Here is a 14,499-nt window from a genome sequence, read left to right on the forward strand (position 1 = left end):
TGCCCATTTTCACCATTCTTATTTAAGATGATACTGGAAGTTCTCACCGCAGCTATCAGGCAGGAGAAAAATATTAAAGACATACAAATTGGAAAAGAGAAAGTCAAATCACTTCTGTTTGCTGATCTTATAACTAAAAAATCCTAAAGACTCCACCATAAAACCTCTTAGTTTGATAGATGAATTTTGTAAAGCTTCAGTATACAAAATTTACGTACAGAAATCAGTAGCATTTCTATATACCAATAATGATCTAGACGAGGACCAAATCAAGAAGGCAATCACATTTGTAATAACTACATAAAACAATACCTAGGAATATATTTAACCAAGGACATGAAAGATCTCTGAAAAGAGAGCTACAAAACACTGATGAAAGAAAGTGTAGATGACAGAAACATGGAAAAACATTCCATCTTCATGGTTTGGAGGCATCAATATTATTTTATTATTATTTTTTTTTGAGACAGAGTCTCGCTCTGTCGCCCAGGCTGGAGTGCAGTGGCCGGATCTCAGCTCACTGCAAGCTCTGCCTCCCGGGTTCACGCCATTCTCCTGCCTCAGCCTCCTGAGTAGCTGGGACTACAGGCGCTCACCACCACGCCCGGCTAGCTTTTTGTATTTTTTTTAGTAGAGACGGGGTTTCACCGTGTTAGCCAGGATGATCTCGATCTCCTGACCTCATGATCTGCCCATCTCGGCCTCCCAAAGTGCTGGGATTACAGGCGTGAGCCACCACGCCCGGCCAGCATCAATATTATTAAAATGACCACACTGCCCAAAGCAATCTGCAGGTTCAACGTTTTTCACAGATAATTAGAAAAAAAAGTCCTAAAATTCATATGGAACAAAAAATGAGCTGGAATAGCCAAAGCAATCTAAGCCAAAAGAACAAAGCTGGAGGCATCACATTACCTCACTTCAAATTATGCTACAAGGTTATAGTAACCAAAACAACATGGTACAGGTATAAAAAATAGAATCTACAGGGAACTCAAGCAACTCAACAAGAAAAAAAATTACAAACTGGACTCAAAACATGAACATTTATTTTTCAAGAGAAAATATACAAGTTTTCCATAAACATGCAAAAAAGTGCTCAACATCACTAATCATCAGAGAAATGAAAGTTAAAATGACAAGATATAATCTTACACCAGTCAGAATGACTTGTTAAAAAGTAAAAAAAAAAAAAAAAAAAAAAAACAGATATTGGCAAGGTGGAATTACAGAATTGGAGAAGATGAAATACTTTTATACACTCTTGGTGGGAATGTAAATTAGTACAATCTTTATGGAAAAAAGTAGGGAGATTTCTCAGGTAACTAAAAATTGAACCACCATTGGATTTAGCAGTTCTATGACTGCGTGTATATCCAAAGGGAAATAAATTATAATATCAAAAAGATACCTGCACTTGTGTGTTTACTGCATCACTATTTACAATAGCAAATATATGAAATCAACCTACGTGTCCATCAATAGAGGACTGGATAAAGAACTACTCAGCCATAAAAAATAATCATGTCTTTTGTGGTAACATGGATATAACTGGAGGCCATTATCCTAACTAAAATAACTTAGCCAAATACCACATGTTCTCACTTAGAATTGGAAGCTAAACAATGAGTAAACATGGACATGCACAGTGGAATAATAGACATTGGAAATGACGAAGAGTGGGAGGGTGGGAGATGGGTGAAGATTGAAAAATTACCTATTCGGTACAATGTTCACTATTCAGGTGATGAGTACTCTAAAAGCCAAGACTTTGTCACTAGCCAAACTCTCTCTATATATAAAGTTGGAAAAAATAAATAAACTTGGAAAAAAAGCAAAAAACAAAGGTATTTTACTGAGCACAGTTGGACAGTCCAAGGCAAGGTATTCAAAGACCATAGAAGACTCAGATGGATAAGGATGATCAAAGGCAGGAAGTTTGAGCAAGCACATCACTGAAGAGCAAGACTCTGCCAAGTGAAAACACAAACTTCAATGCAACTGAAATGGTATTTGGAGGTATGTTTATTTAGTGCAGGAATCCAGCCAGTCTATAAACAAGATATGTGGACCTAGTACTCTTTTCTGGAAGACTTTATGCCCCTAATAAAAGCTAGACTCTGTTTCAGGTTTCCAAATAAACAAGCTGTGCATTTAAGACAAGTTCAGTCCTAGCAAGTTACTGAAGGAAGAGTTAGGGTTCCTGGGAAAGCTACCAAGTAATAATAAAAGCAGAAGCCCAATGACCAACTTAGATGTTGGGAGTGCTGTAACTCAGGAATCATGCAGAGGCCCAGGGATTCCCTCTGAGGTGCTCTGGATTTTGGGCCTTGTTGACCATGCGATTAGCTAGAGCCTGGTCCTTCAGATGGGGCCCAAAATAACATCCAGCTTCAGGGAGCTTGGAAAGGCAAAAGCTGTGCTGTATAAGGGAGATAGGGACTGACATTTGAAATAGCTGTTGCGACACAAAGTATGGCTGAGAACCAGCAGCACTAGCATCCCCTGGAATCTCATTAGAAATGTAGACTCCCAGTTCAGACCCACTGAGTCAGAATATGCATTTTAATAGTCTCTCCCAAGTATTATTATGTACATTCAAGTTTGAGAAGCACTGGTCTGGGCCATTGCTACTAATGCAGCTTACAGTTCTAATGTTGATTCTCCATTGCTGCATCATATAGTAGGTTGCATTGGAAACCTTCTCTGACTTCTCTTGGTACCACCCAAGGCAAAGTTCAGAACTGGAAAGAAACTAAGAGAACATCTATTCAATGCTCACATATTACAGAGGAAGAAGCAAGGTCCCATGTGGGTAAAGTGACTTGACCAATGCCACAACTCATTAGTGACAAAAATAGGAATGAGAACCAAACTCTTCTCATCCCTAATATTGATTTATTTACAAACACATATAATTTAGCTGCTTACTAATTAATAAAAGATTTATTGAGTACATACCATATGCCAGGTATTTTGTTAGGTGATTAAGATACAAAGATGAGGAAGTCAGACAATCAACTCCATCTAGTACAAGAGAGCTCTTCTTTCACTCATTTCTGGGCTATAAGGAATTCTAAACATAAGACACATTTTAAATACAATAGTCCTCAGTGTTTTTCAAAACCATATCACTTCTTTGCCATTGGAAAACTAGTCTTTGCAGAAGTGAGTAAGGGAGCATTGAAAGTTCCATCATGAGTGTATTGTCTCCTCCTGAATCCACCCTGAAGTATGAAGGTGATATAGGGTGAATCTTGTCCCTTGAAGAGTGAAGACAAGCGGGAATAGAACTAAGGATTAGTAGATTAGGCAAGGACTGGCTGGGAGATCTAATGGGAAGTCATCTTAGGATTAGCAGTATGTCTAAGAGAATATAAAGAATGAGGCACCAAGGAAGAGTAAGGAGCCAGGAATGATCACAAGCTAAAATAATGCCTTAGAGCATTATTATTGCTCTAAGCACTTCACATGGACTCATTGAATCCTCACACGAGCAATTCATGGAATGGGGATTACACATCTCCATTTCACAAATGAGGAAGCCAGAGGCATGAATGTCCACTTGGCCATAGTCTGCGTTTGCATTATGACTATGTAAGTATCATTCGTGGGTGAGCCAAGTAGGTTACTGCTTCCTTTATTTCTGCCTTCTTCTTTCCAGAAGAAAAAAGTTGCCTTTAACTTAGAACCAGTCTTTTGTCTTATTTTTGTTTATTTTGGGATCTCTAATTCTTCCCAAACTTTCAAAGAACTATAGTCTTCTCCATTTGGTCAAACTCATCAGCTTATCTTTCAGTTCCATTTGTTTTTCTTCTTCAGAGATATGCTCCACATTGATTGCTTTTATGGCTCAACTATCATCTTAAGAGTCCCATTCATCACCCTACTGCGTATTCCTTCCCCTCTCTCTAAGTTGGGTTCCCTGGGTCTCCTGTTTCTGTCTTGAGTTGCTCTCTTGGGTCAGATGAACACGTCTTCCAGCTTCCTGAAAAAGGGTGTATTAGAGGTTCTAATTTTTCAGAGTATTCATGAGACTTCACAAAGAAAGGATAAGGCATGGAAGGCTAAAGAAAGCACAGGTAATCATTCGAGACACTCAAGATATCCAGGAGCAGCTTTCAGTGTCTCAGTCACATAGGACACAGTTCATTTATGGATTATAACCCACCAAAATCTGACATATCTTGGTCTCAAGCTGCTCTCTTATCTGAGGAGGAGCCTTTTCTATCTCTGTTTGTGTAGTCAAAAACACGTGTGGGCCCAGACTCAATAATAGAAGTGAAGATAATAGATGTAGCTGCCAATCATCAGTATGCACATTTTTTATAAAAAATGCAGACCAGATGTTACAGGCTGCTCTCTGGTCTGTTTCAGACCCTTGAACAGGACTGCATTAGTTACTAGTTAACACATTTTACTCAGGTTTGGCCAAGGGCCAATACCATGACTACGTTGCCCTTATATGGTAACAGGGTTGCAGCAAACTAACTGAGATTACCCAGGAGGTAAAAACACCTTGAATGTCTAACAAAATATCTTTATTTTAATGCTTAATTCATTGTTTACTTGTCCTAAAATTCTAGCTGACAGTTATTTTCCCTGAAAACATGGGGGGTATTATTCCACTGTCTCTGGCATTGTCAACATCTATGTCTCTGCATTGCTGTTGAGAAGGCTGATCCCATTCTGATTCCTAGTTCATTATTTGTGACTCTGCCAGCTCTCAGAGTCTTCCCTCTGTCCCATATGTACTGAGATTTCGTGATGTGCATTGGTGTGAGTCTTTCATCTGTTGTGCTGGATATTTAGGGTGGCCCTTTCAAAATGAAAACTAATATTCTCCAGTTCATGGAAATTTGTTTTATTTAATAATTTCCTCCCTCTGATTATCTTATTACCTTTTGGAATTTCTATTATTCAGATATTGAACCAATTGGATTAAGTGTTTACTTTTCTCATTTTCTCCCCTATCATCTACGTTTTTAAATTTAGGTTTCACTTTTAGGGAGATGGATTCAACTTTATATTTTGAATCTTTTATTATTTAGTTGTTTTGATCATATCTTTATTTTTAAGTGGTCTTCCTTGTTCTCTGATTGTCCCATTTTGATAGTATCCTGTTCTTGTTTCACAGATGCAACATTGTCTTTCTTCTATCTGAGGATATTAGTTATGGTTTCATTGGAGTTTTCTCCTGATCTTTGTCTTATATCTTATTCTGCAATTTCCCTTCTGTTAGTTTTAGTTTTTGCCTTTCATTTCCTGTCTAGTGACTTTTGACTGTCCATTTATGTTTGAAGTGAAGCACTAAAAAGCATATTTGGTTAGACATTGATTTGTGGGCCTCATTATAGGGTAACTGCAGAAGGAGCCAGTAGTTTCACTGGAGGATGATGACATTTCAGTATCTGTAGGTCTTTTCTCTTTGACATATCAGTTTCCCCAAAGACAATTCTCTTAGACACCTGCCTAATTTACTGCATTCTGAGAAGGGGCTGTTGTGGGGTAGGGGGATGTCTCTCATTCAGAATGCAGACTTTCACTTAATTACAATGTTTTTAGTAAAGCACCTGAGCCCTGTACCTAACATCCCTCAGCATAGATCCTCTCTGATTTAACATGAGCAGAGAGCAAAATAGAAGAAGGTCAACCAGGAGAGAGGAGGCAAGGGAAAGAAGGAGTCTCCAGGTTGTACCCACCCAGATGAAAGGGAGGTTGTCTAATGTTACTCCTCGTTTGCAGTACCACCTATTCCTGCCTTTAAAGGTACCTGAGCCTTCAGTTCCTGAGCTTGTCAGGGATCTCAGTCATGCTTGTTGTTGGCAACCCCTCTGAAAACACTTAGGACACAGCCTTTCCTCTCTGCTGAGTCAACTTTGTTTTTCCAGGTGCTTTCTGTCCTTCATAGTGTTGCTAACATCTTTTGTCTGCTTCATCTCCTCTTGTGTTCTTTCTGTCCTTGTGGACTCACACCTTTTAAAAATACCTAAAAATACCTTTACTCTTATCTTAGTTTACTTTGTGAGGAAGCAGAGGTAAAGGCATGTGCCTTTAGGGGTGAAGAGAGTTTTTTCTTCCTCTTCTAAAGATTTGGGTCTAAAGTCTACCAAAATAATACTGACAATGGATAGCCTAACAGGAGAAAAAGCATACAAATTTAGTAATGTGTATAAGCACAGGAAAATAACAAAAGAATGATTACCCAATTACCCAGAGAGATTCAGAAGCTTATATACCCTTCTTCAGGTTTCTTCCTTCAGGGAGAGGAAGCTGGGGATATGGGCAATTTTGAGGAGTCATCAATGATTTTTACCAGAACTGAATGGACCCAAAGGGCAGACCATAGTTTTTAAATGATCTGTGTAAAGGGACCAAGAACGACAATAGCTTGTGGGAAGTTAGGGAAGAAGAGGGGTAGCACAACACTGCAAACAAAGGTTGTCTGATTATGCAGATAGAGTCTCCCAGGCAGTCTCTCCAAGCTGCCCTCAGAAGAATAGACAAAAACTCTGTGTGGGCAAGGTGATGACTTTTAGTCTTTTCTCCTCTCTGGTACTTAATCTTTCTTGGTTATTTAATGAGATTCCTAGAAAGGGAGCTTCAAGACTATTGTACTTCCTTTGGAAGACGTTTTCTCAGGCAGATACGGGAACCTCCTGAGAGAGCCCCTACCTGTGCTGGGTTAAAAAGTCTTGATTCTGAGATAGTTTCTAAGGCCTTCTAATGTCCTTTGTTACTTTGGGGCTATGTTCTCTGAGCCTCAATATGTCTAATGACTCGGTTTTGATGGACAACTCTGGACAATAGCTTTCTTATATCTAAAAGGAAGGAATGAGACCAGATTATCTCTAAGGTTCTGTGACTCTCAAACACTACAAATCCATAACTAAGTAGGTGCTATAACATGCAACTGACTCTAAGAATTGTCAGAATCTGAACAACAGGGAAATTACTGGAGCATGAATCATCAAGGGACATTTCATCTTAGCTGTGGTGGCTAGAAAGCTGCGTGTGGATTGGATACATGGAGAGAAGAGGAAGGGAACAGCATAAGTGAACTCATAGAAATGACTATGCCCACTTATGGGAATGGTACATGTTGAGAAGTAACAAGGAACAAAGTTGGCTATTTACCAGGTGTATGCTTAATACTTACTGTAGAGGGCTTTCAAAGGCTGAAATATAAACTTAATTGCAATACAAAATGTCACTCTTCAAAAATAATATCATATTGTTACCAAATAGTATTTATTTTCATCCTCCTTTGTATAATTCTGGTTCACATCATTTCTCTTTTGGGTGAATTGAAAACCCAATTTTTCTCTTCTAAACGAATACTTTTTAACGTACAGTGATATTATTTTGTGAACTACTGCTGTATTTTTTGAGGTAAACTCTAATTTTGATGTCACATTGTATACCCCTTTTATTTTTCTTATAGGTTTTATTGTTGTATGCATATAATTTGAAGCCTGTGAAGATTTCAGATGTTAGACATTCCACTTGTAACAGTACATGTGTTGGCTCTTTATGGATTCCACTGAATAGGCAAGTAAAAATTCCACAACTCGAATTGTCTTTGTTGTTATTTCTCATGAGAATAGACTCTTTCAGTAATTGGCAAGGTGTAGCGTAGGAGACCTGCTAAAAGGCACTTCTAGAAGAATCTTCCTTTTGTTTAGAGGAATATTATATTGCAGTGGTTAAGAGCATGAACTCTGAATCCTGTCTGCTTCATTCAAATACCAGTTGTGCCCTTTATTACCTTCACAACCTTGGGCAGTTTATGTAACCTCTGTACTTCAGTTTCCTATTAGTAAAATGGAAATAATACTAATAATAGTACAGAGGGTTGCTGAAGGAACAGTTCATACATGCTTCATAGAGATTACAGAGAGCACAAGATGTTGTCTGTACTATATTTTGCCTGTAGTTTCAGTGTGGTTAAAAAATAATTTAATGTGGCTTTGTATGGAGTTTCAAAATTAAGCCCAAGCTCTACTACCTCCCTTGGCCCACCTTTCCCTCTGTGCCCAATCAGAAGTCTCTGCTTCTTCTAGGTTGTTTTCCTCCCTCTCCATCAAACAGGTCATATCTCTTAGCTTTTTGCTCATGCCTCATTTCTCTCTTCCTGTTTCACTTTACAAATTTCCTTGTTGTTGTTTTTTAATTTATTACTTAGTTTATTTTCGACTTCACTGTTCATTGCCCTTCTGACCTTATCCTCCGTTTCCTTCATTTAGGATGGAAATGATCATAACTGCTCTGCCTGCCTTTCAGGGTTATTGTCAGGACCAATATAGACAGTGTGTGAACATGCTTTGAAAAGCTTAACCACTAATGCCTGTTCCATCAATGGCTTGGTAAACAGAGAATTAGTGCTTCTCTGTCCTTCCTTTGAGAGTCTTGTTTATGTTCCATGATTTTCATTTTGAATGACTTCTTGGCATCACCATGAAAGAGACAAAGGCTGTTTCAAGAGCTGGAATATTTTCAATTATTCAGTCAATTTATTTGTTCCTTCTTTTCTTTCTTTTCTCCTCTTCTCTCCTCTTCTTCCCTTCCTTCCCTCCACTCCTCTCCTCTATATTTTCATTCAATTTATTTTCTTCCTTGTTTTCCTTTTCCTTTCCATTTCTTTTCTTTTTTTCCAAGTGAAATGGTTGAAAACTTAGGTACAGGCTATAGAGCAGCATAGCTAAGCAACAAAATCAGGTAATTCTACACTTGCTTTGTAAATCCGGAAATGTAGATTTTTTCCAGCCCCACATGATGAAAATGATTATAATTTCTATAAAGTAGAAAATCATCAAACTGATAAGCTTCTTTCTTTTATTCCAGAAAGTTTTGAATTTTGGTGTATTTCTGATCAATAGTAGGATTAGTAAAATTAGTGACAAGCCGCAGCCACTGAGGCCATCACAAAGGACCATGCCCAACAATCTTTTATCTCCTTGTCCTTTGGTGGCACTGTGAAAATAAACTATTTCTTTCATCCTGGGTGGCATTCCTTGTGTTCTTATGAGGCTCAAGATTAGTACGTGGGAAACTGGTCCTAATCATCCTTTGGACCAAAGTAGGAGTAGGAGTAAAGCAAAGTAGGAGTAAAACAGGTCAGAAAAACATAGGCCAGAGAAGAAGAAACTTGGATAACCTGCAAATTGGGAAATCCTCCTTTTATAATTCACTTCCTCATCTCCTAGTTAAGTTCTCATAAGAAAAAGTATATTTTAATCCTTTGCATTTTTTTACAGCAACAAAGGAAACAATAGTGTTCTTAATGAACAGACATAAAGCCTTCTGTGTAGTTCTATCTAAATTGTGCTGTTGTGACCAAGATCAAGTTCCCTGCCTACTGTCTCTGCCTTTAAACCTCCAGTCATGCATGTTTCTACTTGCAAATTGGTCCTGCCCTCCAGGCCATGGCAGACTCTGGGAGAGAGTGCCTAGGAGTCAATAAATGAGAGCAGAGGCTGTGGGGAGCCCAGACGGGATGATAGATGCTTGTTTGTGGTGCCAAGGTTTAAAAAGCTGGAGCAGGCGTTGACCTGGAGGACAGAAATGAAGAAGTACATGGGAGGACAGGGAGGTGAGGGGCAAATGTATGCCAGAGCACAAAGGGAGGAAGCAAGATGTAGGCAGGTGCAGTCATGGGGTCCAGACCTCACACCAAGACTCAGGTCATCCGATGTTGCTCTTCGCATGAGGACTCAGCCTGCTTTGCCTGGTCCCAGATGGCTGTTTGTGGAGCTAGATGGGGCCATTTACTCTGCCAGCGCAGGCAGTGAAGTTCTGGACACTCATTTACAATCTGCAACCCAAATGTCAAAGAATGGTTTATCCTTCCTAGAATCCCAAGTATTATAAAGGAAAGCTATGCTATTTGTGGAAGACAAATAAGACTTCTTTCTCTAGGTATTAGAATAAAAAAAAATGGCATTTTAGAAAACTATCTTTCCTTCATGTAGTTCCTTGTGGTTAAGAACATACATACTTATGTCGTTTCATCCTTACAAAAGCCTTATGAATTGGATGAAGTGGATTTTCTTATTCCAGTCTTACAGTAGAAGGAACCTCAGGGTCAGAGAGGTTAAGTGAGTCATCTAAGGTTTCATGGCTAGAGTTTGAAAGAACCAAGCATGACTCACCAACTCTTTCACCTCCTCATCTTCTTTTCTCTCCAATGCATCAGGCACCTTTTCCAGCATTATTGGAGATGACTCTTTTTTTTTTTTTTTAAGTTTTACTTTAAGTTCTGGGATACATGTGCAGAACATGCAGGTTTGCTACATAGGTATACACGTCCCATGGTGGTTTGCTGCACCTATCGACCCGTCATCTAGATTTTAAGCCCCACATGCATTAGGTGTTTGTCCTAATGCTCTCCTTGCCCTCGTCCCCAGCCCACCGACAGGTCCTAGTGAGTGATGTTCCCCTCCTTTTGTTCATGTGTTCTCATTGTTCAACTCCCACTTATGAATGAGAACATGCAGCGTTTGGTTTTCTGTTCTTGTGTTAGTTTGCTGAGGATGATGGTTTCCAGGTTCATGCATGTCCTTGCAGAGGGCATGAACTCATTCTTTTTTATGGCTGCATAGTATTCCATGGTGTATATGTGCCATATTTTCTTTATCCTGTCTATCATTGATGGGTATCTGGGTTGGTTCCAAGTCTTTGCTATTGTAAATAGTGCTGCAAGGAAATAAGAGAGGACACAAACAAATCTTAAAACATCCCATGATCATGGATAGGAAGAATCAATATCGTGAAATTGGCCATACTGCCCAAAGTAATTTATAGATTCAATGCTATTCCCATCAATCTACCATTGACTTTCTGCAGGAAACATATGTGTGCACATTTCTTTATAGTAGAATGATTTATAATCCTTTGGGTATATACACAGTAACGGGATTGCTGGGTCAAATGGTATTTCTGGTTCTACATCCTTGAGGAATTGCCACACTGTCTTCCATAATGGTTGAACTAATTTACATTCCACAAACAGTGTAAAAGTGTTCCTATTTCTCCACATCCTCTCCAGCATCTGTTGTTTCTTGACTATTTAATGATTGCCATTCTAACTAGTGTGGTTTTGTGGTTTTGATTTGCATTTCTCTAATGACCAGTGACGATGAACTTTTTTTCATATGTTTGTTGGCTGCCTAAATGTCTTTTTTTGAGAAGTGTCTTTTATATCCTTCGCCCACTCTTTGATGGGGTTGTTTCTTTTTTTTCTTGTAAATTTAAGTTCTTTGTAGATTCTGGATATTAGATCTTTGTCAGATGGATATATTGCAAAAATTTTCTCCCATTCTGTATGTTGCCCATTCACTTTGTAGGTTACCCATAGTTTCTTTCGCTGTGCAGAAACTCTTTAGTTTAATTAGATTCCATTTATCATTTTGGCTTTTGTTGCAATTGCTTTTGGTATTTTAGTCATGAAGTCTTTGCCCATGCCTGTGTCCTGAATGGTATTGCCTAGATTTTCTTCTAGGGTTTTTACGGTTTTCGGTTTTACATTTAAGTCTTTAATCCATCTGAGTTAATTTTTGTATAAGTTATAAGGAAGGGGTCCAGTTTCCGTTTTCTGCATATGGCTAGCCAGTTTTCCCAACACCATTTATTAAACAGGGAATCCTTTCCCTATTGATTGTTTTTGTCAGGTTTGTTTGAGATCAAATGGTTGTAGATATATGGTGTTATTTCTGGGTCCTCTGTTCTGTTCCATTGGTCTATATATCTGTTGTAGTACCACTACCATGCTGTTAGGGTTACTGTAGCCTTGTAGTACAGTTTGAAGTCAGGTAGCGTGATGCCTCCAGCTTTGTTCTTTTTGCTTAGGATTGTCTTGACTGTACGGGCTCTTTTTTGGTTCCATATGAAATTTAAAGTAGTTTTTTTCCAATTCCATAAAGAAAGTCAATGGTAGATTGATGGGAATAGCATTGAATCTATAAATTACTTTGGGCAGTATGGCCAATTTCACGATATTGATTCTTCCTATCCATGATCATGGGATGTTTTAAGATTTGTTTGTGTCCTCTCTTATTTCCTTGAGCAGTGGTTTATAGTTCTCCTTGAAGAGGTCCTTCATGTCCCTTGAACGTTGTATTCCTAGGTATTTTATTCTCTTTGTAGCAATTGTGAATGGGAGTTCACTCATGATTTGGCTCTCTGCTTGTCTATTATTGGTGTATAGGATGACCCATTTTTTAATGGGTAAGTCTTTCAAGTAAACTTTAACAACAAATCTTTGCATTTAACTGTTGCCTTTTTAACAGAAAAGTTTCTAAGACATACTATATAAATTCACATCCTCTCATATGTAATTACATTTTTAACTTTTTATTGCTGAGAACTATCATTAGGATAATCAAGTGTTGCATAATGCTGCAGATGAGGATGCTGTGGAAAATTGGAAGTTTGACAATTTTTTGCCTATGTTCCTGATGTCAGTTTGTTTTTGGGATCATTTGCTTCTTTTGCATAAAAATTTTCTTCCTTCCTTGAATGGAGACATGCATGTGCACACACATATGTAAACACATGTGTGCTGTGCCTGTAGTGTGAAGTCACCGAGGTCATGCAGGTGGCTGTTTGCCTTTGTCAACTGTAAGCCTTTCCACCTTCTGCCTCCACTCCCCTGGTCCACTCTGCCTTCAGGGCAGCACTGTTTGCTGGCCTGTGAACCCTGTCTTCAGCATCATTGCTGGTGCCCTCCTTTGGCTGTTACTTTTCATTTTTCTTGGTTCTTCTCCCTACCTCCCTTCCTCCACCCTCTTCACTCCCATTCCCAACACACATGCAATACACTGAATTGTTATGGGTCCCTTGACTGACCTTTTAGAGTCATTGCTAACTTGTCATAATTCTTACCTGCAGGTCAGCCAGACAGTTAGAGCATGGCATTAAGACTTCCACAGGAGTCAGTCTTTTGTTATTGCCTAGATTTTGTTTCACCACATAGATAATTATTTTCTTTATTTTCATCTTCAGCAATATTTTAGATGTGTGCCTTTTTTTCATTGTGCTTTTGCAATTTCTAATTATGTTTTTATCTGCATGTATAACAAGACCATAAACATAATGAAAGTTAAGACTGTGTCTCTTTGCTCATGTTTCTTGAACTTGGCTGTATCAGAAATCTATTCATTAAATAACTGAGGCCTTACTTTATATAAGTTACTGATTCTGCAAATAAACAAATACCTTTCTTAACTCTTCTAATAAAATACATATATATTTGTTATTTTCAGGGTTATTGCAATTCATGAGAAATTATCTAATCTTGCTCAAATAGCTGAAATATCATTGCCTGCAGCTCCTGAAATTACCTCAAATGAAAATATATATGAAATGGAAGTGGAAGAGGAATCAGTTGATAATGAAATGGAAGTAAGTTGTTAAATAATGGAAAATGACATTGCTGTAGATTACCTTTCACATCCTCAAAGCAGAACTGTGTGACTGGACTTGAACTCTGTGATTCTTCTGCCCCTAGTTTATTCAGAGTAGGAGACATGACTCAACTTTTTGACACATATGTAGTGTGTCTTCTGAAGGTCTGAGGGTCTTCTAAGCATTTGAATTACAAGAATTTGATGGTGAATGAGCACAAACCAATCCAGATTAATCATTCTGCTATAACTGTGAACCCTAATAAATAATGCTTTGTGACTTTGCAATATTACTTTTATCTTTTTTCACTCTAAATCTATTAAACACTTTTATTACCCAAATAATATGTGAAGAAAAACTAGAAAATATAAATAAGCATTTTTTTTTCAGAATTTTTATATGCATATATATTTTTCTAACAAAAAAGGCTATTATCCACATAGTATGCTATTAAGTCTAATCACACAGCTGAGTTGTTTTTCTGATGACCGATGTTTGTGTTTTAGAGGAGATGGGGGTTTTCTGTCCCGTCCTGAGTTCTGAGTTCTCCTGGGGCACAGGAGACAGTTATATGGAGACCAAAATGTCAGCATCATTACTGATAAAGCTGATTAGTGAACTTGGCTTTAGATCTGTGGCCAAATGAGCACATTAATATTTTACCCCTGAATTAGCCAGACTTGCCCACCTAGTCATGTAGTCATCTGGCACACCTGTGTCACCACAGGGTTTCCCCATTTCTCTTCTGCCCCACTCAAGTTTACTGCATGGAGAGCAGAGAATAATAGTTCTGCAGGTAGGGTGTCTCCAAAAAGTATAAACAAAGATAGCCCAGAAGGGGCTGAGCCTAGCATGCTCTGTTGCTTTTCCCAAACTCACTGATAAGATAAGTCAGTCTACTCTTTTGTGGGTAAATCCAAAAGAAGCTGGAAGTGTCTTGCCTTCTTTGGGAGAAATATGGAAATTCCTTACCCTTTATGGAAATGAGAAGGGTAGGTAACCTATGCTCTCCCCTAATTACCTGTTCTTTAAATTACCATTTGTACCTTAATTTCTTGAGAAATATATTCTGTACTTATTGTAGCTGTTTAAAAG

The 14,499-nt window shown here is 38.3% G+C and overlaps 1 protein-coding gene across 2 annotated transcripts in view; it reads left to right on the forward strand.

Annotated features, from left to right (window-relative positions):
- The window catches only part of CFAP54 (cilia and flagella associated protein 54), a 382,780-nt gene that overhangs the window by 307,999 nt on the left and 60,282 nt on the right, over positions 1-14,499 (forward strand). For both annotated transcript variants that reach the window (XM_050749308.1, XM_050749309.1), the window contains 2 exons: positions 7,445-7,551; positions 13,263-13,401. In XM_050749308.1, the coding sequence (XP_050605265.1) occupies positions 7,445-7,551; positions 13,263-13,401 (246 nt within the window). The remainder of the gene's footprint in view (positions 1-7,444; positions 7,552-13,262; positions 13,402-14,499) is intronic.

The sequence above is a fragment of the Macaca thibetana genome, chromosome 11 (assembly GCF_024542745.1).
Source record: "Macaca thibetana thibetana isolate TM-01 chromosome 11, ASM2454274v1, whole genome shotgun sequence".
In the NCBI taxonomy this organism is placed as follows: Eukaryota; Metazoa; Chordata; class Mammalia; order Primates; family Cercopithecidae; genus Macaca; species Macaca thibetana.